General features: G+C 43.6%; 1 protein-coding gene across 1 annotated transcript in view; it reads left to right on the forward strand.

Annotated features, from left to right (window-relative positions):
• The window catches only part of MAP4K5 (mitogen-activated protein kinase kinase kinase kinase 5), a 132,152-nt gene that overhangs the window by 50,840 nt on the left and 55,977 nt on the right, over positions 1 to 25,335 (forward strand). The window contains exons 3-11 of the mRNA XM_069735275.1: positions 11,212 to 11,302; positions 13,869 to 13,933; positions 15,396 to 15,451; positions 19,056 to 19,103; positions 19,185 to 19,227; positions 19,310 to 19,382; positions 19,460 to 19,591; positions 19,865 to 19,927; positions 20,211 to 20,292. Of these exons, the coding sequence (XP_069591376.1) occupies positions 11,212 to 11,302; positions 13,869 to 13,933; positions 15,396 to 15,451; positions 19,056 to 19,103; positions 19,185 to 19,227; positions 19,310 to 19,382; positions 19,460 to 19,591; positions 19,865 to 19,927; positions 20,211 to 20,292 (653 nt within the window). The remainder of the gene's footprint in view (positions 1 to 11,211; positions 11,303 to 13,868; positions 13,934 to 15,395; positions 15,452 to 19,055; positions 19,104 to 19,184; positions 19,228 to 19,309; positions 19,383 to 19,459; positions 19,592 to 19,864; positions 19,928 to 20,210; positions 20,293 to 25,335) is intronic.

Consider the following 25,335-nt stretch of genomic DNA (forward strand, 5'->3'; position numbering starts at 1 on the left):
TTAGGGTTGGCGTTAGGGTTGGCATTAGGGTTGGCATTAGGGTTAGGGTTGGGATTAGGGTTGGCATTAGGGTTATGGTTGGGATTAGGGTTAGGGTTGGCATTAGGGTTGGGGTTGGCATTAGGGTTGGGGTTGGCATTAGGGTTGGGGTTGGCATTAGGGTTAGGGTTGGCATTAAGGTTGGGGTTGGCATTAGGGTTAGGGTTGGCATTAGGGTTGGGATTAGGGTTAGGGTTGGGATTAGGGTTATGGTTGGGATTAGGGTTATGGTTGGGATTGGGGTTGGGATTAGGGTTATGGTTGGGGTTGGGATTAGGGTTATGGTTGGGGTTGGGATTAGGGTTAGGGGTGTGTTAGGGTTGGTGCTAAAGTTAGGGTTGGGATTATGGTTGGGATTAGGGTTACATTTGGGATAAGGGCTGTGGTAAGGGTTACATTTGGGATAAGGGCTATGGTTAGGGGTGTGTTGGGGTTAGAGTTGCGATTAGGGTTATGTTAGGGTTTGGATTAGGGTTAGGGGTGTTTTGGGGTTAGGGTTGGAGTTAAAATTTGGGGGTTTCCACTGTTTGACCTCATCAGGGGGTCTCCAAATGTGACATGGCGGCCAATCTCAATTCCAGCCAATTCTATGTTGTCAAAGTAAAACGGTGCTCCTTCCCTTCCGAGTTCTGCTGTGTGCCCAAACAGTGGTTTTCCTCCATATATGGGGTATCTGCGTGCTCCGGACAAATTGGACAACAACTTTTGGGGTCCAATTCCTCCTGTTACCCTTGTGCAAATAAAACTTTGGGGGTAAAAGATTTTTGTGGAAAAAGAATATTTTTTTCCCCCTGCTCTACATTATAAAGTTCTGTGAAGCACTTGGGGGTTCAAAGTGCTCACCACACATCTAGATAAATTCCTTTTGGGGGGGGGGGGGGGGGGGGTCTAGTTTCCAAAATCACGCAACATGTTGTCCAATCTCAATTTCCAGCCAATTCTGCATTGAAAAAGTCAAACGATGCTCTTTCCCTTCTGATCTCTGCGGTGCGCCCAAACAGTGGTTTTTACCCCCACATATGGGGTATCGGCGTATTCAGGACAAATTGCACAACTAATTTTGTGCTTCATTTTCTCTTTTTACATTTGTGAAAATAAAAAAAACTTGTTCTGAAATAAAATGTTTGTGAAAAAAAGGTAAATGTTAATTTTTTCCTTCCACATTGCTTCAGTTCCTGTGAAGCACGTAAAGGATTCACTTTTTGAATGTAGTTTTGAGCTCTTTGAGGGGTGCAGTTTTTAAAAATGGTGTCACTTTTGGGTATTTTCTGTCATGTACACCCCTCAGTGACTTCAAATGTGATATGGTCCCTAAAAAAAAAGAAAAAGAAATTTCTCATCAACTTTTAACCCTTATAACTTCCTAACCAAAAAAAATTTGTTTCCAAAATTGTGCTGATGTAGACATGTGGGAAATGTTATTTATTGACTATTTTGTGTGACATATCTCTCTGATTTAAGGGCATAAAAATTAAAAGTTTGAAAATTGTGAAATTTTAAAAATTTTCGCCATATTTCCATTTTTTTTCATGAATAAACGCAAGTCATATCGAAGAAATTTTACTGCTAACATGAAGTACAATGTCACGAAAAAACTCTCTGAATCAGCGGGATCTGTTAAAGCGTTCCAGAGTTTCCTGTGTGACAGTGGTCAGAGTTGTAAAAATTGGCCTGGTCATTAAGCTGCAAATTGGCTCTGTCACTAAGGGGTTTAAAATACCTATTTTTTTAATTACACTTTCCCTTTTGGCACTTAACCATTTTGTAGCCTGAGGTTTTATATCTTTGGTGTACAAGATACAGTTCACTGCATAGAGATTCATTTTCTGGTAAGTCCCCCATGGTTCCCTGGTTCCCCTCCAGGCCCAGCAATAATAACCCTTGGCTTGAGCCTGCTGCACATTTCTGATCTGACATATGCAATGGCCGCCTTTATTTGGTAAAACGAAATTAAACCAGTATCGATTCCTCACCGCTCTCTACAAGGGACCACTGTTTCTCGAGTGGGTGCAATGAAAGCAGATGTATTCCCTCAAGAGTAGACAAGTGTGTATGAAGTTTTCACATCAGTGGGTTTACCACAACAGGAAGAGCAGAACAACTCCCCCCCCCCCCCTCCCACCCCCTCAAAAACAGCGAATGAAAGCTGAGATATTTTTATGTGCTAAAACTGTGGTTTAAATGGCTTTTATGTCTATCATACTTTTATGCTTTAGATGACATTCACGTAAGGTTTAGTATCCGATGTCTGCTGCCAGCTATGAGTCCACAGCTCCTGGCACCTCCTGCTGGATCAGTGTCTCTATGAATCCTGTTATATTGCACAGCTTGAGATGTCTACTACACTGGAGTAGCATGCAGTGCAACAATGCAACACGATATACAGTCATGGCTGAAAGTGTTGGCACCCTTGAAATAGTTCCAGAAAAAAAGTATTTCTCCCAGAAAATCACTGCAATTTCACGTTTTGTTATGCTCATGCTTAGTTCCTTTGCGTATACTGAAACAACCCCCCCCCCCCCCCAAAAAAAAAAAAAAAGAGAAAAAAAGACTAATTGGACATAATTTCACACACAACCCCAAAAATGGGCCAGACAAAATTGTGGGTTAACACATTTTTCAAGCATGTGATGCTCATTCAAACTCCCCTTTGGTGAAGAATGGGTATCGTACCTGAAACCAGATTAAGGCTATGTGCACACGTTCAGGATTTCTTGCAGAAATTTCCTGAGCAAAACCGCACATTTTCTGCAAGAAATCCGCATGCGTTTTTTGCGCGTTTTTGATGCGTTTTTTTTTCCGGAGCTTCCCAATGCATTAAATAGCGTGAAATACGCAAAAAATCAGCAAAATTAATTAACATGCTGCGTTTTTTACCGCACCTTGAGAAAGAGGCGAAACGCGCGTCGGTGGCGGCGTGGACACTGATCCTGACACACTAATATCATGGGTAAGCAATGATTCAAGCTTGGGACCTGGTCCTATTTAATGGCATAGCGCGCAGATTAGTTTAGCCATTTGGATACTTTTATCTCTACTATTTACCTTGGACCTTCTGGTCTCTATCTTGCTGCACTTGAGCTTTTACCCATGCCAAATATTAAATATCTTTTGTCATGATACCACTGTCTTTTGTTATTACCTTATCCTAGTCTATGTGTTATGTATTACTGTCAATAAATTGATATCTTGATTACTTTTTGGACTTTTTGCTCCAATTTTTCTTATGTTTCCTTTCATAACGTGTGCACATAGCCTAAAAAAATGGGAGAAGTTGGCTGTCTTTGCATTTTGTGTGTTTGTGTGCCACACTAAGCATGGAGAACAGAGAGGAGAAGAGAACTGTCCGAGGACTTGAGAGCCAAAATTGTTCGATAGACCTGTGTTGTTTTGTAACTGTCTGCTGGGCCCTGTATTGGATTATCCCTTTTAACTCTTGGTTATTGAGAAATGATGTCCATTTATTTACCATGTTTTAAAATGTACAAAATGGAAATCTCACTATTTACATCCTTTTTGACCTGAAGCTTCTTGTAGCTGAGGATTTGCTTATTTGAAGCACAGGCAAATGAGCTCCCCCATTTTTGGATTACCTATAAAAATTAATAGAGAGCCGTATGTATGCATCCAGAGGTTTGACCTGCATCTTCATACATTTATGGCATATGTTATTAATAAGCCATAAATGTAAATGGTGGGAATACCCCTTTAAGTGTTATGTTGCTGTTGGGTCTACATTTTAGATACTATTGTACTATGCTCTCGGCTGCGGTCGGTGCTTTTACAGGTGATCGCACATGATAAAAGGTGTCCTGAGTGCTGTGTCTTATTACTTTCCGCCTTATTTACCTTTTTCGGTCTCGGGTAACTTGCAGATATGGTGCCAGGCAGTGTACACGTCCCCAGGTGCCACGTGAGGTTTTTCCTGAGCAGTGTACTCTCTCCCTGTCACTGATGTAACCAGCTCTTGTTCTCCAGGACATGAGTGTAACCCTATACAGGGAGGATCCCTGGTAATGCGGATGTGTCATTGTGGACTGTAGGTACGTTGGTATCGCTCTGAGGTCACTGTGGTTTCATGTAACCAGTGTATATCATGGGGTGAGCTCATCCACAGCCGCCGGACTGGCAGAGCGACAGGGAATCTCTGTAGCCCGGAGGCTTCATATTCTGCATTCTCATTATCCCAAGCTTATTACTGTTTCTTTCAACCTGTTGTATCTCTGGACCTAACATTTCAGATGTGGATCTTATTTGGAGTTTTATTACCCCAATCATGATGCCCGTAGAGGGTTTTTCTTTTTTCCTGCATTTTTATTTGCTGGACTTCACGGGATGGGATTTCGTAGTCTTACCTGCTATTCTTTCCACTCTTGGTCTCTGTCTGTAAATAGAGCCTTAAAGATGCACTAAATATAGGGCAACATTTAAAGCCCAATTCATCATTTGTGAGGGATTCATGTTTAATTTTTTTAAGATCCCTTTTTATTTTTTTTTTCCTTTTGGTCCAAATTTTTCAAAATGGCATATGGTATGTTGTTCATGAATTTTGCACAAAATAAAAAATACTTCATATGTTAAATGGTAAAAAAACAACGGTCACCTGTTTTGCCAAAATTGTGTGAAATTTTCAGGAGTGTATAATATCACTACAAGGGGGACTGGAAGACTTGTGCGTAAAAAGTTGTTGTATTTTTAAAAGGTTTTAATTGATGAATCGTCTGAAACAGGCCAAATCTCCAACTCCTCAATTTCCCTGACTCTGACTCCTCATCACTGCCTCACTACTGAGCATGTACATAAACTAAAAGCCCAGATCCTTAGATCAGGGACAGAACAGACATTTATAGGACATTTCATAACCCAAATTCTTATGAAAACATTTACAGTGCTGAACCCAATTTATTATGTATTTTAGAAGTCTGTTTGTTTCATACCGACTCCACCAAAGAGGAAACTGACTCCGACTCCACAGCCCTGGTCCAAAAACATCTCAAAACGTCAAACTGTCCACAGGAGCTAACGTAACTAAAAAAAAAAAAGGAATAACTAGGGAAGCACATATAAAATACACTTTGAAAAAGGTGTAAATTAAAGGAAGAATAATATGCAAATGAAAAACCACCAAAACTTGTAAAAAAAAAAAATTAGGTTCCAGTGCAATAATGAATTGCGTCGTCAGTGTACAGAGGTATACTTCGCTATTTTGCCATTTAAATGCAGTACAAACCAACATTTTCTGCATGCAAAGAGTGTCCTTATACCTTAGATAACTGACAACCAAACTCCTGACTCCCCCTATACACAGCCAAACATCTGTTTTCTATAGGGAGAGTGGCGTGAGCTGCTGCCAGACTCATTTGGCAGCAACTCGACTATCTGCAGATCAAAAGAATCATTTGATTAAATTAACCTTTTCACCATCTATTCTTATCGTCCCCAACCTTATCTATTGGGGAAGTCTCGTGAGAACCCTATACATATTTCCCAAAAACGGTGGCAGTCCCATAACAATGTCACGTGACCACTGGAGGTCACCGCACTGCAGTCAGAGGAATGGTGCCGATTCTGGAGGTAGGGGTGCAATTTTTCTTTATTATACTGAGACTGTAGAGCTGTTTAAGAAGGGCTTGTCCAGTAGTGGACAACCACTCGAAAGGCATTATCTGTGACTGACCTATTGATGTCTCATTTGTAGGATTAGTCCTCTCACCAGTATGAGACTTGTGGGTCCAACAACCAGAATCCCCAGAGATCAACTGAATCAGCGTTAAGGGCAGAACCTTTCAGCACCGTACTACGGATAGTCCATCAGTAACTCCTTTATGTCTGTACATGGCAATCAATAGTGACTTGTGGAACTGGCGTGTACAGACTGGGCGCATGATCAGTAATTCCCTTATGGTATCTCTGAGCCTAATCTTGGATCTGGGTTTGTTACTTGTGTAGGATTGTTATTGATGTCTGACAATACCACTTTCTGATTTCTTTTGTAGCTTAATTATCTAAATCCCTGCTTTTGGATTTAGGAGTCCAGGGGGCGGTTTCCCACGTCATTAAAAAGACTCCGCCCCCTTGACGCTTGAGCCTGCAGTGAGCAGGGATTTCGGTCATTAGGTCAGAAGTTGAATCCTTTCCTACCGAGCTATATAACAATATACTCTGCTCCTCCTGTTCTATCACCTGCTTCCCGCGGATACAACCATTCATTTTTTTTAATCACAAATAGCTTTTCAAGGGCGACATTTGTAAAAGTCACAAATATTGTACGTGTACATTTAATAACATTAGTTGTTTTTTTTTTTTTTACTAATCCTCTTGTTCGCAAACTTTTGGAGGAGACCTCTGCTTGGGGAAACTGTTGGGATTTTCACTCTTTGTGAATAACCCCTAAAGATTTTTAGTTTTCCCGTCTGCATTCCTCGCCCTGCTGGTTCCATTTGTCCCGCAGCCATATGTAGCCAGTGCATCTGTGTCTGTAGGCTCTCGGCCCTTCTCGCTCAGCTTAGACCTGTTCTGTCTTCAAAGACTTCCCTGCTGATTCATTGTTCTCCTCGCTTCCTCTAAGTGACTTCCATTCTGTGCATTTTTTTCCAGCTTTGCTTCTATTCCTTCAAAAGCCCAAAACCCGACATCTAGTTGTTGCTTCCATCTCCATAGACGATTGTGATACCACTTGACATGTGAGCCCTTGTTGCATTCCTTTGCATTGTTTTTTAATACCATGTTCCCATCAGACGATGCCGCTCCCTGGCGTTGTCCTGGAATAGCAGGTGAAGCATCTCCTCCCCAGACAATCGCAGCGCTCTTGGGCGTTGGACCTGCCACTGACAATTGACAGGACTTCTGTAAACAAACCATTCCATGACACGTCGCGGCTCGTTCGCCTCGGAGAGCTGCATTGCAAAGGGAATTGAGTCTTGACAGGTAGTTTTTTGATTGCAAATGCTACATGTATGCACATGCACCGTGACAGCGCCGGCTCCGCGAAGAAGTGTAAATGTATTTTGGGCACGAGACTTGACAGCCGGATTGTATCCTGACATCCCAATATATGTATTAAGCTATAGTTGGGGGTTAACCAGGAGTGGCATTTAACTCTCTTGGGTTGTGACGTGCATTGCAAATTAGGCAGATTTTGGGTGACAACTCTTGTATCCCAACGTTCTCTGGAGCGTCTGGATGGCTCTGGACTGTCACCCAGCGAAGGTGGCTACTCCAGCTAATAGTCACGGTTTATGCTATGGATATTCTACTATCATTATGGATAGAGTGTGCAAGGAGCACCTCCGTAAAGCCATGGTCAGTCATGCATAGGGAATTGGCATTCAATGTGGAAAATGTCAATTTTCACTGCAGGTTTCTATAGTGAATGCATTGGTGACATCGGCATCCAATCTTCATGAATCATTATGTGATATTCAAGCGTTTTCTTTTTTTCTGTTACGTGGACCTACCATAAAGGTGTGTGTGTGTGTGTGTGTGTGTGTGCAGGTTGTAATCACTGCAGAATTTGCTGTGGCTTTCTTTAGGGCAAATGCTGCAGTTTTGCATTGCAATGATGAAATCCACAATAAAAGCCACGATATAAATTGACATGCTGTGGTCCGCAGCAATGCTTCGTTTATGATGTGTATTTTTCCATGGGCTAGGGGATAACTTGCTGATCGCTGGGTGTCTGACCGCTGAGACATCTAGCAATTTTGAGATTTGGGCTGTGCAGCACAATTTTCATTAGAATGGAGGCGCACATTGCTCATCATCTACTCCATTCTTTGTATATGGGAATGACATCTAGTGTAGCACTGTTCTCTGTTTTCTTTAGCAGTCCCATTGACAATTAATGGAGTCGAGGCTGAGCAAACACCCCTCTGCCTCAGTCAAAACTGTGCTGCAGAGCCCTGATAACAGGATTTAGGTGTCCCAGCAATCAGATCCACAGTGATCAGCAAGTTATTCCCCAAAAAACAAGTTACGGTAGTCTCCATCCATTGTCTAGAATAGGGTATAACCCTTTAACATACATCTTAAAGGGAAGGTGCCACCAGTTTTCTTGTATTTTGTTTTTTTGTAAAATTAAGCTTAAAATAGTAATTAAAATGTATTAATGCAATGTTTGCACTGTTTGCGAACATTTCTATATGAAAAATGTTATATATTTTTCTACAAATATACATATTTACCACTAGGGGGAGCATTTTCCGTTTTAGACCTCAAGCAGCTGTAGTAAGATTTAGCAGCTTTACTGTTAGCAGCAAAATTGGGGCAGTAACTGCTGACATCACCATTTCCCTCCCCTTTTGGGTGGTCTAATATCCCTGGGGCAGAATGAAGAGCAGCATCGCAGGGCAGCACCATTTTGTGTGTGACTGCCCTGTGACCTGCTATCACCAGCAGTTACTGCATCAGAGGCACAGCTTGTTTACAGAGGAGCAGAACACAGTGGACTCCGCAGCATTTTTTGTGAATAACATTCTTGCCATCCCCCTTCCCCCACCTTAAAGGGAACCTGTCACCCTGTTTTTTCAGTATGAGCTAAAAATACTGTTAAATAGGGCCTGAGCTGTGCGTTACAATAGTGTATTTTGTGTACCCTGATTCCCCACCTATGGTGCCGAAATACCTTACCAAAGTCGCCGTTTTCGCCTGTCAATCAGGCTGGTCTGGTCATATGGGCGTGGTGACATCGCTGTTTCTTCCCCCAGATCTTGCATATCTTTCCGTTGGTGGCGTAGTGGTTTGCGCATGCCCAACTGCTGAATCCACTGCGCAGGTGAAGAAAAAACGCGCGATCGGCGCTATTTCCCTGGTGATCGGTGGGGGCGCCCATCTTAATGAGGCCGCGCGTGCGCAGATGGAGTCCTCTGCTGCCCGGGGCTTCATGAAAATGGCCGCGGGATGCCGCGCGTGCGCAGATGGAGATCGCGGCGGCCATTTTCCTGAAGCCGAAATGCGAACTCTGCTTCATGAAAATGGCCGCTGCGATCTCCATCTGCGCACGCTCAGCATCCCGTGGCCATTTTCCTGAAGCCCCGGGCAGCAGAGGACTCCATCTGCGCACGCGCGGCCTCAGGAAGATGGCCGCCCCCACCGATCACCAGGGAAATAGCGCCGATCGCGTGTCTTTTCTTCACCTGCGCAGTGGATTCAGCAGTTGGGCATGCGCAAACCACTACGCCACCAACGGAAAGATATGCAAGATCTGGGGGAAGAAACAGCGATGTCATCACGCCCATATGACCAGACCAGCCTGATTGACAGGCGAAAACGGCAACTTTGGTAAGGTATTTCGGCACCATAGGTGGGGAATCGGGGTACACAAAATACACTATTGTAACGCACAGCTCAGGCCCTATTTAACAGTATTTTTTATCTCATACTGAAAAAACGGGGTGACAGGTTCCCTTTAATCCCTGTCCTGTCAGCTGCCCTGCTCTCTCTCCAGGTGTCACCTCCCTCTCTGCAGGCTGTGAGTGCAGCTTACCGGAGATCACAGGGACTGTGTGTGAGGGGGAGGCGGAGACACAGCAGGAGAAGCGTGTGAGGAGCAGAGGATGTCTGCCCAGGACGTGCCTGCCTGGAGTACAGAGGAGCAGGGAGGTAAATCACCTGCACTCCCCACTCTCCATCCTCCGGCTCCAGTGAGCGCTTCTTCTGTCCTGCGATAGAGAGTAAGTGGAGCTCGGCAGATAGCACAGGGCTATAATAAAATGGCAGCTAGTCACACCTACAGCAGTGAGTTGTGCAGCCCACAGAGGCGTGACCAGCTCACTGGTAATGCTGCTACAATGTTAGAGATAGGGTCAGCGCAGGTCTATTATCTCCTATGTCCATGGGGTGCCGTAATCTGACACTGATGGTGCCCTGCTACTGCTGCAAAACCAAGATGTCAGCCCTCAGTGCATTCTTTAAACTCATATAACACATGAAATCTGTTTCACATGCATTTCAAACTTGCTTATAGCAGCATGTTATGCTACATTACAGTGATTTATTAATGACCTACAAACGCGGTACCTTACCTTTAAAAGTATGCCATAACTCATATTAGTAGTCAACCTCTTTTAAACTATTTATCAAGGTATATTGCATCTATTATTCCAAATATTATTAAGAATAATCCAGTTAAAAGGTAGGATGCTGATGCAGATTTTGCAAAGGCAATTGTTGTAAACTGCAGCTGATATTCTGCAGCTGTATATGTAAGACCATGGTGCTTTTTTATTGTACATATGCCGTTTAATAGATCATTTCCAATAATAAGTTTATACATTACAGTAATGAGTACCGTAAGTGTAGGTCCATGTCAGCTCACAGTAGATGTATTTGCCCTTTGACACTTGAGGCTTGTGCAAATGCCACCTAAAACCTATAAGTTGAGGATATCCTTGGTTATTACGGATTATGTTCAGTGCCGCTGTAGCTGTCCAGCTTTTATGGGATTTCTTTACAAATAACACAGCCTATATTCTAAGTATGATCCATATGTAGTGAGCAGAGGAGCTGCAGGAAATAATTTGTTTCCTTCTGCAACTATAGTTTGTGGCTGATTTGCACTTCTTAGTTGTGCTAACCATGTACAGTGATCTTCAGCCCATGACTCACATTCTTCATCTGTGACACCAGCCGGGACGGGAAGCTCGTGACAAATGGTGCACAAGGTTTATCTGCACATTTCGTCTGTAGCTCTGATTGTTGGAAATTTGACAAACTAACAGCAAGTCTTCACTGATGTCATGATAGAATTTATATGGCTCCCATAGCATGGTGGGTCTGTAGGAAATTAATTTTGGACTAAATATTTAACCATTGCTTTTCATTTTAAAATGTTGTCCTGTTTTGTTTTTACAGGTTCTGATTAGCTGCACATTGCTGGCTGCAGAATAAGTTCACTGAGAATCCATCAGTGAACTTGTTCTTCTGGAGCGTTTGTAATGCAGGTCATCATGTCCACATTGGCTGCGGGTCTCCTAACCCAAGCTCAAACGCCTATGAGGGTAGTGAGTTCTTTACTCCAGCCAGGTGTCCATATCCTTTAAAAAAAAAAGGTTCTATAATATAACTGTAAAAACTGTAACATGTATGTACACCCTTAGAGACTCCACAAAAATGATTGTTAGTCCTGTGTACTTCATGGCAGAGTTTCAGGTTTCTCCTTTCCTCTGTCTGCAGGTGATGACTTCTCTCTAATACAACAAGAAATCTTCATGGTGAAGGAATGTAAGCACACCAACATCGTGGCCTACTTTGGCAGCTATCTCTGGTACAGTCCCGTTTCTAATACTCCTCCGATTAGAGACCGCGCCCTTTTAGTACTAAGTTCATCATCTTCACCGGTCCTTTGTCAAGGGCAGGTCCGAGGGACTGTTGGTATGGGAGAATTCCCATCTTGTCAAGGATATGCCATCACTTTATTATTGGGAGTCCATCGCTCCTGGACATGTGCTACATTATCATTGGGAGTCCATCGCTCCTGGACATGTGCTACATTATCACTGGGAGTCCATCGCTCCTAGACATGAGCTACAGTATCACTGGGAGTCCGTCGCTCCTGGACATGTGCTACATTATCACTGGGAGTCCAGCGCTCCTGGACATGTGCTACATTATCACTGGGAGTCCAACGCTCCTAGACATGAGCTACATTATCACTGGGAGTCCAGCGCTCCTGGACATGAGCTACATTATCACTGGGAGTCCAGCGCTCCTGGACATGTGCTACATTATCACTGGGAGTCCGTCGCTCCTAGACATGAGCTACAGTATCACTGGGAGCCCGTCGCTCCTGGACATGTGCTACATTATCACTGGGAGTCCAGCGCTCCTGGACATGTGCTACATTATCACTGGGAGCCCGTCGCTCCTGGACATGTGCTACATTATCACTGGGAGTCCAGCGCTCCTGGACATGTGCTACATTATCACTGGGAGTCCAACGCTCCTGGACATGTGCTACATTATCACTGGGAGTCCAGCGCTCCTGGACATGTGCTACATTATCACTGGGAGTCCAACGCTCCTGGACATGTGCTACATTATCACTGGGAGCCCGTCGCTCCTGGACATGTGCTACATTATCACTGGGAGTCCAGCGCTCCTGGACATGTGCTACATTATCACTGGGAGTCCAACGCTCCTGGACATGTGCTACATTATCACTGGGAGTCCAGCGCTCCTGGACATGTGCTACATTATCACTGGGAGTCCAGCGCTCCTGGACATGTGCTACATTATCACTGGGAGTCCAGCGCTCCTGGACATGAGCTACATTATCACTGGGAGTTGCTACCAGACATGTGTTAGTTCCCTACATTGCGTTTTTTCTTTACTGTCTTTCCCTACACAGTGAGCAATAGAGCAGCCGCAGCTTTCTGCACAGCCGGATGGTCGTGCTGACGATTCACAGGGAAATACTGTAAAGAGGATGATAATAATAATATTTATTTATATAGCGCCAACATATTCCGCAGCGCTTTACAGTTTTAGGCTGTGTGCACACGATGCAGATTTGGTGCAGAAAAATCTGCTGCAGTTCTGCACTAAATCTGCATCTCCTGGCAGAATCTGCAGGTGCGTTTTTGATGCGTTTTTTTATGCGTTTTTGATGCGTTTTTTTAGCACAAATCTGCACAAAAAACGAATAAAAAACGCACGAAAAACGCATCAAAAACGCACCTGCAGATTTCTATTATGGAGGGGTGCAGAAACGCTGCAGAACTGCACAAAAGAAGTGACAGGCACTTCTTTGAAATCTGCAGCGTTTCTGCGCAGATTTTTCTGCACCATGTGCACAGCTTTTTTTTTTTTCACATTGATTTACATTGTACTGTGATCACAGTGCAGTTCTGCAGCGTTTCTGCTGCAGAAAAATCTGCTGCAGTTCTGCACTAAATCTGCATCGTGTGCACATACCCTAACAGCTTCAAACACAAGTCATAAGTAACAGCGTTAACAATACAATAATTAAAGGGAAATAAGACGACCCTGCTCGTGAGAGCTTACAATCTACAGTAATGCACAGACACTGTCGCCTCCAACCTCTGGATCGGTCAGGGTCCCAAAGGTTTGACCTTTCTGATCATAAAGTGATGGCGTATCCTAACAATTTACTATTACTTTATAATGTGCTTTTATAGATGAAGATTTATTCCTAACCCAGTGATCCAAATTATGGGAGCAGTCCCCTAGAGAAGGAATTCAATCCAATGGGTCAAATTATTGGGACCATCCCAGCAGTTGGATTCTCATGATCCATAAATTAAGATCACATTTTACAATGGGAATAACACTTTATCACCTATCTTCTGGATAGGTGATAAATTATGGGTCATGGGGGTCCGACTAATGGGACAATTCCCTGAAGGTGGCTCTAAAATGCCCCGTAAGAATTGAGGAGCATCCGTGCCACCACCACGAGATTGCCGGAGTACAGCCCTCGGTTATTACCAGCAGTCCTATAGAGATAGAATGGAGACTTTCAGATCTTCGTTCTCTGGATCAATGGGCGTCCAACTGTTAAAACTTTTGGATCAATGGTGGTCTAACTTAACTTTTGGATAGGTGATCGCTATTAATGTTGAATAACCCTTTTAAGATTTTTTTTTTTCTTCAAAATTTCTTGATTCTCTTCTATATTAAAGATTTGGAGTATAAACGTTCGTGTCCCGGGTTCCAGAAGACTGACCTCTTACATTGTGATGTTAAAGGTCGGTCTTTTGTGTACCAGGGCTCTCAAATGCTGTATACGTTTTAATTATCAGATATGCATCGGTGACTGTCTTCTGCTGGACACTTCCAATAATCTAGTGATTTTGTTTTCTCTTTTCAAGCCGGGAGAAGCTATGGATCTGTATGGAGTACTGCGGTGGAGGGTCTCTCCAGGACATCTATCATGGTAAGGGACAGTTCTATAACACGAGAATACCGTAAATGACGTGTAATCTCTGTTGTAACCATTGTCGGTAAAAAACTGTTTAAACAGTTTTTTTTACCGGCAGTGGTTACAATGAAGTTTGGAGACTTTTCAACAAAATCATGGACCTTTCTAACATGAGTTCCTGTCTGGTTGGTGTCAACCCAATATTACTCTTCAGCAGCTGGACTGGTCAGCTGGAAATAATGTTAGCATGGGTAGGCTTGGATTGGAAGACCTGACTGCGAGGTCTCCGAACTTCAGCTAACTGCCTTGTAGGTATATATGGAATGGATCTTTCGATCCAAGCACTGTCTAAATTTAGATTTTTTTTTTTTGGTGTCCATATCCCACAATTTTGTTGGGAGTATGTCATGTTTGTCGGGATACATTTCAAAAACCTGACCGGCACATCCAACATAGACTAAGTGTGAACAGGTGCTGAACCCAGAGTCGCCAACTCGCATATAGCCAAGTAAATAAGGCAACACACTGCAGCGCTAGAACATGCAAACCTGAAACACGAAATTTGAACTGGATTACTGCACTAGAAACATGAAAAATGAGAGCGTTTAACGCATAAAAATGGCCAATTTTATGTGTACCTGGTAGCCCCTTTACGGCATCTCTCCTATACCAGGTCCTACACCTGCCTTACCTCGCTGAGAATAAACGTCTCCATCTGAATGGGTACATGTGCCGGTCAGGTTTTTGAAATGTATTCTTTAGCCTTCTGATCGTGCACGCCGCCTTCTAGCCACAGGTGTTTTGATTGCAGCAGGTCCAATACCCCTCCACAGAGAGAGAGAATTTTGGTCTAGGAAGAGGTTTCACATGTACCCACTCAGATGGAGACGTTTATTCTCAGCGAGGTAAGGCAGGTGTAGGACCTGGTATAGGAGAGATGCCGTAAAGGGGCTACCAGGTACACATAAAATTGGCCATTTTTATGCGCTAAACGCTCTCATTTTTCAGGTTTCTAGTGCAGTAATGCAGTTCAAATTTCGTGTTTCAGGTTTGCATGTTCTAGCGCTGCAGTGTGCTGCCTTATTTACTTATGTTTGTCGGGATGACCCGACTATCCAATTTTGTCTGTGGTTTGCAAAATTATATTCACCTTCTACAGAACCAACACTATTGAGATAGGTGCAACTATACTTTTTCTGTTGGGGGAAGTCCTGATTGGAAAAGTTGGGATTACTTCTGATATGGGCCTTTATTGTCTTACCTGAGATAAGGATCATCAGTAGGAGCATTTCTCTATTTCCTTGCCTCCAATGACCATGCTGGTTTTGAGAGTAGAAGATGGCCTTTTTCAAAACGGTCTTTTAAGGAGCATCAGGAGCCCTGTTTTGAAAGATTATTGGTGTATTTGGAAAGTTTAGATCTGTGACCATGAATATTGGTTGATCCATGTCATCTATTTTTTTTTTTTTTCTTGCAGTCACTGGACCACTCTCGGAAAACCAAATTTCCTACATGTGCCGGGAAACCTTGCAGGTATTTGTCTTATCATATAAACTTCAACAAGGGAGACATCCTGTAAAAATTGCTTGCCATTGCAAACATTCACAGGGTATCCATTCTGCAATCAGAACTATGTTTGCCAATGATTTAGAGCAGCCACCAACAGGGACTGATGAACACCTTCCATGGTCACCTCGATGCGCAGGATGAAAAAGCGCCTTCTCTAATGTATAAAATTGTGGATCTCTTAAAAATGTGTAGAACATTGATTACCAGCATATACGGCTGAGTGAGAGGAAAGTATAAAGCTCAGACGGTCTGTTCACTCCCAAGGATATCATACGTGGTACAGCTTTGCTCTCCATGACAGATGATTTTTATTCTCTTCTGTAATATAATGAGAACCAGAGTCAGATTTTCTGCTTTTGCACTATATCTATTTATGTGACTGTCGCCTTCAGCTTTTAATGTAGAAAAAAGAGGATGTGGGTTTTTGGTTCTTTCCTAATACTGACTCGACTGACACTCAGCCTGTCTTATTTAACCATTACCACAATATTCTGCATTTGCCAACATATATGAATTGAATTCAGGTTTTTCATTCAGTCCTATTGGCAAAATCCAGCCCCCCCTCCATACCATCTGCCTTTACTATCAAGTGACAGACTTGCCGATGGTGCAGAGCTCACTGATGCCAGTGCAGTTCTGTAATAGGAGCCACCGAGGCAACAAGTCTGTTTATGATAATTCTTCCTCCTAAATCTTCCTCCATCACCTGTGAGTGATATTATTGAGAAGTGGAAGGAACCGCAGCAACTCGGACATGAGGTGGAGACCCCGTAACGTTACAGAGCGGGGAACCAAGTACTGAGGAGCAGAGGGCAGGAAAGTCACCAACTCTGCTGACCCCATAACTACAGTGTCCAGAAGTCCTCTGATGTTACATCACCAAGCACAATACCGAGCGTCGGATGGAGTGGTGTAAAGCCGCCAACACTGGAGTATGGAGGAGACGTCTGTGCAGTGACGGATCTTGCTTCTCTATCTGCGTCTGATGGAGGAGTCTGGGTTTGGTGATTCGAGGAGGACGTTACTCCTTGACTGCATTGTGTTCGCTGTACAATTTGGTGTAGGAGGATAATGCTATGTGGATGTTTTCTCTATCGCCTTTCATTGGGGGACACAGAAACCATGGGTGTATGCTGCTGCCACTAGGAGGCTGACACTATGCAAATAAAAAAGTTAGCTCCTCCTCTGCAGTGTACACCCTACCGACAGGAAGTAGGATATTCACAGGGGCTTTCGCCGACGGCTTTGCAAAGCGGCAACCTGGTCTTCCATCCACACGTTTCGCCGGACTACGGCGGACTCCAGCCTGGGCAGAAGGATCCTGCAGGCGGCAGTGGTGAGTCCTCGTACTTGATGGAAGTCTGTTTTTCCCACCCCAGGGACTGCTTTGGGACGTCCCATGGTTTCTGTGTCCCCCAATGAAAGGCGATAGAGAAAACAGGATTTTTGGTTGCTTACCGTAAAATCTGTTTCTCGGAGCCTTCATTGGGGGACACGGCTCCCTCCCAAGTTGAACAGCTCTGTTTACTGTATACGTTTGAGTTCTTTGAATACTCTTTGAGTGCTTGAAACTGTTAATCTATGGAGCGCCGTGGAATTTGTTGGCGCTATGTGGATAAAGTTTATTATGTTATTATTATTCTTTCTCTTTTACACGTTGCTTCTCCTACTGCTTTCTCACTAACTGAATATCCTACTTCCTGTCGGTAGGGTGTACACTGCAGAGGAGGAGCTAACTTTTTTATTTGCATAGTGTCAGCCTCCTAGTGGCGGCAGCAGCATACACCCATGGTTTCTGTGTCCCCCAATGAAGGCTCCGAGAAACAGATTTTACGGTAAGCAACCAAAAATCCTGTTTTTCATTGATTGCCCTCGGCCCCTCAGTTTCAGTGCAAGGAAATAATAATACTTCAGCAAAAGACATATTGAACAATTGCAGCTTCCAACTTTGTGAACAGTTTAGGAAACCCCATTTTTTTCCCCTCATGACTGCATCCAGTGTACAAAGTCCATAAAGACATGGTTGGGGGAGTTTGCTGGGAAGAACATGCCAGGACCTGTGCCCCATCCATGCTTTAGGGTGACCTAGAATGTTGACTGTGAGCCCGGCCTCTTTCCAACATCCATTTCTGATCTCACAAATGCTCTTCTGTATAAAAGGGCAAAAATTCCCACAGACCACTCCAAAATCTTGTTGAACTCCTTCCCAGAAAAATAGAAGTGGTCATGGCTGCAAAAGGGGAATCTGTAGTGAAATATTCATCCTTAGGGATTGGTAATTATTTGTGACTAGATGGTGGCCCGATTCTAACGCATTGGGTATTCTAGAATATGTATGTAGTTTATTTATGAAGATTTCAGAATAATGCAATGAATACACAGGATTCGGCCGGCCGGGCGCAACCAATCAGCGAAGCGTGGTTCAAATCCCGCGCCAATTCGCGGCCGGACTGCGTCTGTCGCTGATTGTTCGCGGCCGGATGGGCACGACCAATTAGTGAAGCCAGGGCCAGCTCCATGTTTTTGAGGGCCCCGGGCGAAAGAGTCTGACAGCCCACGTAGTATAGAGCACAGCCCACGTAGTATAGAGCACAGCCCACGTAGTATAGAGCACAGCCCACGTAGTATATAGCAATGTGGGCACCATATCCCTGTGAAAAAAGAATTAAAATAAAAATTTGTTGTATACTCCCCTTCCGGCGGCCCCCGTAACCAGGCTAGGCCTTTAACGATGGTCCTCGCGACACTCCGTTCCCGGTAATGCCTTGCGGCAATAACCCGTGATGATGTAGCGGTCTCGCGAGGAACGGGAAAGGCTGGTGCGGACGCTGGAAGGGGAGAATATAATGTGTTTTTTTTTTTTTTAATTATTATTATTTCTAACATTATATCTTTTTTTTACTATTGATGCTGCATAAGCAGCATCAATAGTAAAAAGTGAAGCCGTGTTTAAATCCCGCCCCAATATCGCTGATTTGTCGCGGCCCGCCAGGTGCAACAAATCAGCTATGCGGGATTTCCGTGACAGACAGACAGACGGAAGTTACAGACAAACAGACGAAAGTGGACCTTAGACAATTATATATATGTACAGTAGATAGATGAGCGAATATACTCGTTACTCGAGGTTTCCCGAGCACACTCGGGTGTCCTCCGAGTATTTTTTAGTGCTCAGAGATTTCGTTTTCATCACCGCAGCTGAATGATTTACAGCTATTAGCCAGCTTGATTACATGTGGGGATTCCCTAGCAACCAGGCAACCCCCACATGTACTCAGCCTGGCTAGTAGCTGTAAATCATTCAGCTTCGGTGATGAAAACTAAATCTCCGAGCACTTACAAATTCACAGGACACCCGAGCGGAAGGCCAGTCGCCAGCTCATTGTGTCCCCATAGGAAAATAATGAGGTTGCAGGTTGTTGCATTGATGCACTTACTTGCAAGTGGGCTAAAATCTGCTAGAAATGTTATTTTTAAAGCCTGCTACAGTGGTTGAATGTGAATGTGGTCATATCCTTATGCTTTACTGCTGCCTTTCCTCATGTTGGTTTTTATTTTCTTCCTCTAGGGTCTGGCATATTTACACAGTAAAGGTAAAATGCACAGAGATATCAAGGTACGGAGGACATCAATGTGATGTTACATATTAATTCACATTAGATTCCTTTTTTTAATGAAATGTACGTGTCTCTTGCAGGGTGCCAACATACTACTCACAGACAATGGGGATGTCAAGCTAGGTACCAACTTATCTCTTATGTTCTCTATGGGGCATAGTCGTCTTTGTCTTCATAGTAGGTCACTCCCCTGTTTCTCTTGTAGCCGACTTCGGGGTGGCAGCAAAGATAACTGCAACTATCGCCAAGAGGAAGTCTTTTATTGGGACTCCATACTGGTAACGAGACCTTATTTTTTTTTTTCTTTTAAGATCATTTGCATGTATTCCATATATAACTATGCACTGCATTACAGGATGGCTCCAGAAGTGGCAGCCGTGGAGAAAAACGGAGGCTACAACCAGCTGTGTGACATCTGGGCAGTCGGCATCACCTCAATAGAACTGGCAGAGTTGCAGCCGCCGTTGTTTGATCTACATCCAATGAGGTTTGTTTCATTTGTAATCGTTGCTCACAATTTTAAGGGATAATCCACTATGTGCGTGTAAAGATTATATTTTATATCTGCCGCTCAGCTTCTTACTTTATGGCGATGACCATTTATACACTCAGTTCCCTTATGAGGAGAGTCACACTTGATAGGAGGGGACCCTGTTTCCTAACGCAGGAGGTGCACGCTTGTGTACTAATCTACTTTTTTGCACATAAATCTTTTATTACACAGGATTAAATTTATGTATGCATGTTTTATTTCACATAGAGCTTTATTCCTCATGTCAAAGAGCAACTTCCAGCCTCCAAAGCTAAAAGAGAAACTGAAATGGTAAGTAGAGCACCTAAATCCAACAGCTTTGCCCCTAATAAGTAGTGGTGATCATAGAGTTTAGGTCACTACCAGTTTGAGCCATATTTTGTCTTACTTTACAAACTGTATTACTTCTATGGGGATTTTCTTTTGCCATAGGGAAAGAAGCTAGCCAGGGATAGTTTACCCCACCCGCTTATCTGACTTATATGAGAATCAGATCTTTGTATTGCCTGGTCGAGCTTCTCATTCTCATTTTTTTTTGCAAAGTTCATTGCCTCTTGCATCTGTTCCTTTGCAGGACGCCCGTCTTTCATAACTTTGTTAAAGTTTCCCTCACCAAGAACCCAAAGAAACGACCAACTGCAGAGCGACTGCTGACTGTAAGTACAAATTCTGGGTTTTGTATAGATAAACCCAATATGCCATACAGAAAAATCTAATCCAGTCACAACTGAAGGAACTATTGGCATGGCTCTATGACAGTGCAAAGAAAGTAAAATCCGACATACTTTATGCCTGAGCTTCAAAGACATGTGCCTCTCCTGATCCCAAAGTAGAAGAAAAGTCGTTTCACAATATGTTCAAACCATTTAAATAGTCACAGGCGTTTTGCGATTTTGTTCTGTGTTGCGATAAAGTGACACTGCTGATCCATAGGCTCAAAAAGTTGCAGTATCTGTAGTAAGAAGCAGCAAACATATGTAAAAAAGAAAACAAAAAACACCCTGCCTATAGGGAAGCATTAGAACAAGCAGAAAAAGTGGACATAGCTACCTAAATACAAAAGAAATCCGTATATAAACAAATACTGCAAATAAGAGTGACATACAGGTCCTTCTCAAAAAATTAGCATATAGTGTTAAATTTCATTATTTACCATAATGTAATGATTACAATTAAACTTTCATATATTATAGATTCATTATCCACCAACTGAAATTTGTCAGGTCTTTTATTGTTTTAATACTGATGATTTTGGCATACAACTCCTGATAACCCAAAAAACCTGTCTCAATAAATTAGCATATTTCACCCATCCAATCAAATAAAAGTGTTTTTTAATAACAAACAAAAAAACCAACAAATAATAATGTTCAGTTATGCACTCAATACTTGGTCGGGAATCCTTTGGCAGAAATGACTGCTTCAATGCGGCGTGGCATGGAGGCAATCAGCCTGTGACACTGCTGAGATGTTATGGAGGCCCAGGATGCTTCAATAGCGGCCTTAAGCTCATCCAGAGTGTTGGGTCTTGCGTCTCTCAACTTTCTCTTCACAATATCCCACAGATTCTCTATGGGGTTCAGGTCAGGAGAGTTGGCAGGCCAATTGAGCACAGTAATACCATGGTCAGTAAACCATTTACCAGTGGTTTTGGCACTGTGAGCAGGTGCCAGGTCGTGCTGAAAAATGAAATCTTCATCTCCATAAAGCATTTCAGCCGATGGAAGCATGAAGTGCTCCAAAATCTCCTGATAGCTAGCTGCATTGACCCTGCCCTTGATGAAACACAGTGGACCAACACCAGCAGCTGACATGGCACCCCACACCATCACTGACTGTGGGTACTTGACACTGGACTTCAGGCATTTTGGCATTTCCTTCTCCCCAGTCTTCCTCCAGACTCTGGCACCTTGATTTCCGAATGACATGCAAAATTTGCTTTCATCAGAAAAAAGTACTTGGGACCACTTAGCAACAGTCCAGTGCTGCTTCTCTGTAGCTCAAAAGTGGCTTTACCTGGGGAATGCGGCACCTGTAGCCCATTTCCTGCACACGCCTGTGCACGGTGGCTCTGGATGTTTCCACACCAGACTCAGTCCACTGCTTCCTCAGGTTCCCCAAGGTCTGGAATCAGTCCTTCTCCACAATCTTCCTCAGGGTCCGGTCTCCTCTTCTCGTTGTACAGCGTTTTCTGCCACATTGTTTCCTTCCAACAGACTTACCATTGAGGTGCCTTGATACAGCACTCTGGGAACAGCCTATTTGTTGAGAAATTTCTTTCTGGGTCTTACCCTCTTGCTTGAGGGTGTCAATGATGGCCTTCTTGACATCTGTCAGGTCGCTAGTCTTACCCATGATGGGGGTTTTGAGTAATGAACCAGGCAGGGAGTTTATAAAAGCCTCAGGTATCTTTTGCATGTGTTTAGAGTTAATTAGTTGATTCAGAAGATTAGGGTAATAGGTCGTTTAGAGAACCTTTTCTTGATATGCTAATTTATTGAGACAGGTTTTTTGGGTTATCAGGAGTTGTATGCCAAAATCATCAGTATTAAAACAATAAAAGACCTGACAAATTTCAGTTGGTGGATAATGAATCCATAATATATGAAAGTTTAATTGTAATCATTACATTATGGTAAATAATGAAATTTAACACTATATGCTAATTTTTTGAGAAGGACCTGTATATGTCCTAAAGGATGAATGGCAAGACCATTCTGAAGTATAAAGAACCAAAAATACCACTAGTCATGGACCTGCAAAGAATGGTGATAGGACAATAGTAAAGTAAAACACATTAATTGAACAGTGGGTGGCAGAGGTTGGTACTGTGTGCAGAGTGCCCGCACAGATACAATGATAAGATTAAAAAACAATTTAAAAGACAAACTGTGTACAAAAAATAATTAATACAGAGGAAAGGGGGACCACAGGGAAAAAGATGGTCATAAAATACAAAAAATGCTTTGTTGGTTGAAATGCAAAACAATAATATTCACTTAACCCCTTAATCCCATATGACATACTATCCCGTCGAGGTGGGGTGGGCCTTAATTCCCACCGACGGGATAGTACGTTATAGGCGATCGGCCGCTCTCACGGGGGGAGCGCGGCCGGGTGTCAGCTGACTATCGCAGCTGACATCCGGCACTATGTGCCAGGAGCGGTCACAGACCGCTCCCGGCACATTAACCCCCGGCACACCGCGATCAAACATGATCACGATGTGCCAGCGGTACAGGAAAGCATCGCGCAGGGAGGGGGCTCCCTGCGTGCTTCCCTGAGACGATTGGTACAAGGTGATGTGCTCACCTTGTACCGAGGTCTTCTCCCTGCAGTCCCCGGATCCAAAATGGCCGCAGGGCTGAATCCGGGTCCTGCAGGGAGTACTTCCGGGTCAGGAGCAGGCTGCAGCTCTGTAAGCCTGCAGCGATGAGTGAGATCGCCGATCTCACAGAGTGCTGTGCAAACTGTGAGATCGGCGATCTGTGATGTCCCCCTCTGGGACAAAGTAAAAAAGTAAAAAAAGAAATTTCCACATGTGTAAAAAAAAAATAAATTACTAAATAAATAAAAAAAATAAAAAATATTATTCCCATAAATACATTTCTTTATCTAAAAAAAAACAATAAAAGTACACATATTTTGTATCGCCGCGTCCGTAACGACCCATCCTATAAAACTGTCCCACTAGTTAACCCCTTCAGTGAACATCGTAAGAAGAAGAAAAAAAAAAAAACGAGCCAAAAAACAACGCTTTATTATCATACCGCCGAACAAAAAGTGGAATAACACGGGATCAAAAAGATGGATGTAAATAACCATGGTATCGCTGAAAACGTCATCTTGTCCTGCAAAAAACGAGCCGCCACAAAGCATAATAAGCAAAAAAATTTAAAAGTTATAGTCCTGAGAATAAAGCGATGCCAAAATAATTATTTTTTCTATAAAATAGCTTTTATCGTATAAAGCGTATAGCGCCAAAACATTAAAAAGTTGATATAAATGATATATCGCTGTAATCGTACTGACCCGACGAATAAAACTGCTTTATCAATTTTACCAAACGCGGAACGGTATAAACGCCTCCCCCAAAAGAAATTCATGAATAGTTGGTTTTTGGTCATTCTGCCTCACAAAAATCGGAATAAAAAGTGATCAAAAACTGTCACGTGTTCAAAAATGTTACTAATAAAAACGTCAACTCGTCCCGCAAAAAACAAGACCTCAGATGACTCTGTTGACTCAAATATGGAAAAATTATAGGTCTCAAAATGTGGAGACGCAAAAACTTTTTTGCTATAAAAAAAAAAAGCGTCTTTTAGTGTGTGACCGCTGCCAATCCTAAAAATCCGATATAAAAAACGCTATAAGGCCATGTTCACACAGTGCGTTTTTTACTGCGGAACCGCAGCGTTTTTGCCGCTGCGGTTCCGCAGCTGTTTTCCATGCAGGGTACAGTACACTGTACCCTATGGAAAACAGGAACCGCTGTGCACATGTTCCTGAATTTAAAAAAAAAAGCCGCGCTGAATAGCTGCGGGAAAAAAGAAGTACCATGTCACTTCTTTTTTCGGAGCCGCAGCGGTTCTGCACCCATAGACCTCCATTGTGAGGTCAAACCCGCAGTAAAACCCGCAGATCAAAAATATATCTGCGGGTTTTATTGCGGTTTGTGGTGCCGAACCGCTGCAGCAGGAAGTGCGGGGAAGCGGGCGGAAGTGCGTGGGCGGAGTGTGGCTGCCCCGATCCCACCCCCCCATGCTCCGATGCCCCTCCCCCCCATGCTCCGATGCCCCTCCCCCGTGCTCCGATGCCCCCCACCCTGTGCTCCGATGCCCCCCCCCCCCCCGTGCCCTAATCTCCCTCCCTTATACTTACCCGGCCTCCCGATGTCTGTCCGGCCGTCTTCTCCCTGGGCGCTGCCATCTTGCAAAATGGCGGGCGCATACGCAGTGCGCCCGCCGAATCTGCCGGCCGGCAGATTCGTTCCAAAGTGCATTTTGATCACTGAGATAGGTTATATCTCAGTGATCAAAATAAAAAAATAGTAAATGACACCCCCCCCCCCCCCCCCCCCCCCTTTGTCACCCCCATAGGTAGGGACAATAAAAAAATTAAGAACTTTTTTTTTTTTTTTCCACTAAGGTTAGAATAGGGGTAGGGGTAGGGTTAGGGGTAGGGTTAGGGTATTTTCAGCCATTTTAACCCTAAAAAACTGCCTAGAAAACACACAGACTCTGCATAGAAAACTGCATAAAAAAAAGGATCAAAAAACGCATAAAAAAATGCACCAAAAAAGCACAAAAAAAAGGACCTGCGTTTTCTGCCAAGAGCTGCGGTTTCAGTCCTGAAAAAAAAAAGGATGGAAATCAGGAACGTGTGAACATAACCTAAAAGTAAATCAAACCCCCCTTCATCACCCCCTTAGTTAGGGAAAAATAATAAAATAAAAAAAATGTATTTATTTCCATTTTCCCATCAGGGTTGGGGTTAGGGCTAGGGATGGGGCTAGGGTTAGGGCTAGGGTTGGGGCTAGGGTTGGGGCTAGGGCTGGGGTTAGGGCTAGGGTTGGGGTTAGGGTTGGGGCTAAAGTTAGGGTTAGGGTTGGGGCTAAAGTTAGGGCTAGGGTTGGGGTTAGGGCTAGGGATGGGGCTAGGGTTAGGGCTAGGGTTGGGGCTAGGGCTGGGGTTAGGGCT

The sequence above is a fragment of the Ranitomeya imitator genome, chromosome 1, assembly GCF_032444005.1.
Source record: "Ranitomeya imitator isolate aRanImi1 chromosome 1, aRanImi1.pri, whole genome shotgun sequence".
Lineage (NCBI taxonomy): Eukaryota > Metazoa > Chordata > Amphibia > Anura > Dendrobatidae > Ranitomeya > Ranitomeya imitator.